The sequence below is a fragment of the Cystoisospora suis genome (assembly GCF_002600585.1).
Source record: "Cystoisospora suis strain Wien I chromosome Unknown contig_6045, whole genome shotgun sequence".
Classification (NCBI taxonomy): Eukaryota; Apicomplexa; class Conoidasida; order Eucoccidiorida; family Sarcocystidae; genus Cystoisospora; species Cystoisospora suis.
This window is the reverse complement of record NW_027158834.1, coordinates 1-5258: the sequence shown is the minus strand read 5'-3', so window position 1 is coordinate 5258 and position 5258 is coordinate 1. Positions and strand designations below refer to the sequence as shown.

General features: G+C 38.9%; 2 protein-coding genes across 2 annotated transcripts; one reads left to right on the top strand and one right to left on the bottom strand.

Annotated features, from left to right (window-relative positions):
- On the top strand, nt 1-904 carry CSUI_009787 (uncharacterized protein). Its single transcript, XM_068069896.1, has one exon. The coding sequence runs from the start codon at nt 165-167 to the stop codon at nt 423-425; it is 261 nt and encodes an 86-aa protein (XP_067918129.1). The 5' UTR covers nt 1-164; the 3' UTR covers nt 426-904.
- On the bottom strand, nt 652-4159 carry CSUI_009786 (rna recognition motif (or rnp domain) protein; the record flags this gene model as incomplete). The annotated part of the gene is made up of 3 exons (XM_068069895.1): nt 652-1418; nt 2557-3109; nt 4028-4159. Coding segments are annotated over 3 exons (837 nt in total), but the record flags the coding sequence as incomplete, so codon positions are not given.
- Nucleotides 4160-5258: the final 1099 nt, after the last annotated feature.

The window sequence follows — 5258 nt, the reverse complement described above, 5'->3', positions numbered from 1 at the left end:
TCTCTCTCTCTCTCTCTGTATGAGGGAGCGATGGAGTGCGAAGGAAGGAGATGTGTGTAGACAGTTTTCTTGTCTTTCTTCTGTCTTCTCACTTTTTCGCAATGTGTTGGAAATTCTCCTATTATGCGCATTTCTGTACATCCCCAATGCATCTCTAAATATACATGTCTTCTACTACTTGTAGTAGTAGTTATATTCTTTCTTTCTTTCTTTTACTTTTCCTTCTTTCACTTTTTTCTCTTCCTCCTTCGCATGCGGGAGAAGGTGAAGAAAGAAAAGAAGAAAGAGTGAGAAGGAAAGAAGAAAGAGAGAAGAAAGAAAGAGAGAGAGAAAGAGAGAAAGAAAGAGAGAGAAAGAGAGAAAGAAAGAGAGAAAGAGAGAAAGAAAGAAAGAGAGAAAGAGAGAAAGAAAGAGATAGAGAGTAGTGTATATGCGGTGGTATGGAACTTGTGTGAGATGTCACGCGGTCTCTTTCACGCCGCGACTTTTCTTTTCTTCCGGATGAGACAAGTGACTTCTCTCTCTCTCTCTTGCTTTCTTTTTCTTTCTTTCTCTAAAGAGGATAGTTAAACCTGTGAAGAAGGAATGAGTTTGTTGTTATGAAAAAGTTTTTTCTTTTCGATATCGATGACGGCGACGGTGTATGTACACTGGAAAAGGGAGGGAGAGTTTAAGGAGAAGAACCCCTGTATGAAAAGGCGAAGGAGGAGGGAGAAGAAGAAGAGGAGATCTTTCTTCTCTCTTTAGCCTTCTTTCGTTTTCTCTCTTTTCTACTTTTCGTGTTCTCTTCTATTATGACGTATTGTTAATCGATGCTTTTCATCAAGGAGAATCGACGTGGAAGTTGTCCTTTTCCATCAACAACCTTCTTCCCCTTTTCTTTCCTTTCGAGAAAAGTCAAGAAAAAGAAGAAAGCCTCCCTTCTCAACTCTACTCCTCACAAAGGCGAACTTCATACTCCATGCCTCCCTCCATATGCACATATATATATATATATATATGTATAGACAGATATGAATGGATAAATATAGACAGATAGATAGATTAAAGATAGATTGAAGATAGAGCTTTTTGTCTTGCCTATGATGGGAGAAAGCAGTGAAGTGGCATCGATGCGTATGTATCGATTTATGTCTTGAAGAAGAGGACGATCAGCGAGTAGAAGAATGACACGAAGAGAATCTTGTTGGAGAGAGAAAAAAGAAAGGGTTCAAGATAAGCAAGAGAGAGGACGAGATAAAGAGAGACTTTCTTGCTTAGATATAATTACTCACTCTCTCCTGTGCCGAAGACAACTGCCGCTTTCTGGAGATGACTGGGCGAAGCATAATACGTGAGAATCTCTCTGCACTCCGAGAGAATCGATTCGTCGATGAATCGACGTACAGCCTTCTGAGATGTGAGATATCCTTCCGAACCTAGCGAAGTCCCACACCAAGACATAAAGATGCATGCATGCAAACGGATGAAAGAAAGAGACAGATTTCTGAGAAGGAGAGAGAATAAAAAGAAAGAGATCTATCTCGTCACACAGAGCAGGAAGGAAAGGGGAAGAAAAGTAGACTCCTACCATTACTAGAGAAAATGTACAGAGAGAAGGGAAAAAAAGATTCTTCTCTTCTTCCGTCAATCTCATGTTCAAACCTATGCACGCAAATAAAATAAGGACAAACGAGAGAGGTGTATGTACACTCAACAGCCCTCTCATAAACACGCATATATATATATATATATATATGTATATGTCGCTCTCTCTATACATAGATATATATGGAGATTGATGCCTCCCTACAGATACACCTACGTGGAGAGAGATGCAACTACATTCATTCGTATATATATGTCTCGCTCCCTCCATATACACATACATAAGTATAGAAATGCCTATATATACATATATATATATATATGTACACCTATGTGGGAAGAGACGCTCCCCATATCTCTCTCTCTCTCTATATATATATATATAGAGAGAGAGAGAGAGGACGTTGTATGTATGTGGTACTGGGGGTGGATGCATGTGTGTCTTTGAAGAGAAGCTGCATGAAGTATGCTGAGGTGTATGTACAGAGGCTAATGTACGAAGGCCAAGCAAGTCAGGCTTGAAGTGTAGAATTTGAGCTCGTCTATATAAGTGAAAAAAGAAAGAAAGAAAGAAAGAAAGAAAGAAAGAGAAGAAGCATTGTATAGAGTTCCTCGTCTACGATTGAGAAGAAAAGACTAAAGAGGATCGACGCAGAGACATTTCTTATGTTAGAAAAGGATAGAGATGCAGGTGGACGCTGCCAAATATCCCGGCGAATCAGTACGCATGCGACAAGAAGTATAAGTACCTAAGACTACGTATGTGAATATCTATGTAGAAAGATGCATGCACGCTTAGTAAACAAACATATGGAAGACCTATATACATTTCTTTCCTGGTCCTTCCCCTCTTTCTCTCTCCTTCTCTGAGCGAAGAGACCTACGCAGTCTCCTCTACTGAGAAGCAGAAGAGAAAGAAGAAGAACGAAGATCTTTACGACTTTTGCTTGACGTGATGAGAACTCTTACCGCAGCAAGGTAAGGTGATACACAGATATCCATAGCGACACAGTCTTCTTGCATCGAAGACTCTCTGCATGCGACGGAAAAAATCCTCAAGAGGTGCATGCGAATGAACAGAAAGAACGACACATAAATCAACATTCCCAGTCATCCTTTCTTCTTCTTCTTCTTCCTTTTTCTGATTCTCTTCTTCCTTCTCTTCCCTAGCCTCCACAGATGTCTCTCTTGCTCCTCGAGAAAGTGAAAGCGAAGAAGAAGAGAAAGAAGAAGAAGATGACTGAAGAGACGAGTCTTTTTGCAGGACGAGTGAAGAAGAGGTGACTTCTTCTTCATCTTCGTCTGTATCTTTCTTCGCAGCTTTCTCTGTCCCTTTCTTAGAAGAGAGAAGAGGAGAGGAAAGAAAATTAAAGTCTTGAGAGAAAGACCTTACACATTGGATTCTTCTTCCTGCTAGATCTCCGTAGAGCCGTGTCTCTTCATTCTCTCCTAAGATTCGCGGATCGATCGACGTGCACGTCCAGCTCTCGGGTGTATGTACACATACAGCCGCTGCAGTTCTCTACGTAGTTTGGGTCATTCAAAACATAACGAGAAAAGAAAAAGAAAGAAAGCAAAATTCTGTTTGGATCTATCGAAAAGAGAAGAAAAAGAAGAGAGGGATCGAAGAGAAGAAAGAAGCTCTCCTTTCTTATCATGACGGAAGCCTAGTCTTCTCTTCTAGTCAAATATGCGAAGCCACTTACTTATTTACTTACTTACTCGACATTATATCATATACAGATACAGTCACGCTGCACATATCACATATATATGCATCTATATATATATATATATATACGTACATTTCTATAGATACATGTATGGGTCTGTGTAGGAATATGAATGAATATGTATAGATAGATATACACATAGATGTCTACTCGAGTCAAGAAGAAAGACAGCAAACAAATATAACATATATCAATCATATGTATATATGAATAATATGTATGAATATGTATCTATATATGTTTATGTATACGTATGTATGTATATGTATGTATGTAGGTTTATGTATGCATGTTCGGCATTGTATCCATATGTATATAGTTTGGGAAGAGCTTTTTTATTTGTATTTCTATCTGTCCCTCTCAGTCTCTGCGCGATAGCTGTAGTGTATGTACACCGTACCCTCATAGCGAAGATGTCTGCTGTTAAAATGTGCGGGCGTGTATCGACCGCATATCTTCATGCTATGCGAAGAAAGTCAACACGAAAAGAGAGAAGAAAGAGAAAGAAAGAAAGAAGAATGAAAGAGAGGGAACTAGAGAAAGAGAAAAAGTGAAGAAAGTCTCGATTCTTTTCTTAGCCCAAGAAGTAAACAGACGCTTCTCGAGATGACGACACACATACACACTGAAGATGTGACGAATAAGAAGAATAAGAAGAAAGAGAAGAGAAAGGACAACTCGACAGATGAAAGAAATACGAAGCTTACAGGTACTTTTCCATCTCCAGGAATGAAGACATGCACTCGACACTTTCGAACATCGAGACTCTTGAACGTCGATTCGCCTCCCTCTTCTTCTTCTTTTCCTCTCCGGATTTGTATTTTCTTGCATGCGGCAAGCCTGGTAGAAAAAAGAATGAAGAGATTAACAGAGAGAGCTTGAGACAGAAGAGAAAGGGAGAAAACGCACGAGAGAAGAACTTCTTTCAACGGAGGAGCAGTTTCATGCACTCTAGGAAAGGAGAGAAAGATCCTCTCGATACCTCAAAGGAGGTGCGTATGAAGAAATAGATTGACTCAGAGAGAAGAGAAAGAAAAAAGTAGGAGATACGTAAGGGAAACCCCAACATGGAGGTAATGAAGAGCATAGAAAGATACCGGTAGATAAAAAGGATCTTTCTTTCTTTAGAGAGAAGAACGATGTGTGTGAAGCTCATGAATGGAGCACGGAGAATCTTTTTTCTTATCATTCGACGGGCGAGGGAGAGAACGTAAAGGATGAAACACGGGCACTCAAAAGACACTCTACTCCAAAAAGAAAGAAAGACACAAAGAGAATGAGAGAAAGATAGAGAGAGAGAGAAGGAGAAAAAGAGAGAGAAGGAGAAGAAGAGAGAGGGAGAGTGCTGTAGACATACATTTCTTTCACTACAGCAAAGGATTCGGTGATCTCTTTTAGACCCCCTAGGCCTTCCCCACGTGCGATCTGCATGAGGTTGATGAAACAGGAAAAGGAAAGAAGAAGAAAAAAGAAAGAGAAAAGAAAAAAGACAAAAGAAAGGAAAGATTAAAGAAAAAAATAGCAAGAGAGAAAGAATCAAAGACGAACTTTTTATCTATGTGAAGACGATGCAGTGTATATACACTCCATCATAAAGAAAAGGTCCACATGGAAAAAAAAAAAAAAATACACACATGCAATGAGTTCTTTTCTTCTTTACTTCTACTGATCTCTCATCTCCTTCTTCTTCTTCATGAAAGAAACACTCTTCGTTTTCCCCCCCTGTCTTGACACCTGGTATATGCACATAGGTATACATATATATATATATATAGACAGATTGAAGATAGATAGATAGAAAGATAGATAGATAGATACCTATTTATCTATCTATATGTGTATATATATGTATACATATAGATAGATATACATATATGTATACATATAGATAGATATACATATATGTATACACACAGATAGGTATCTATCTATCTATCT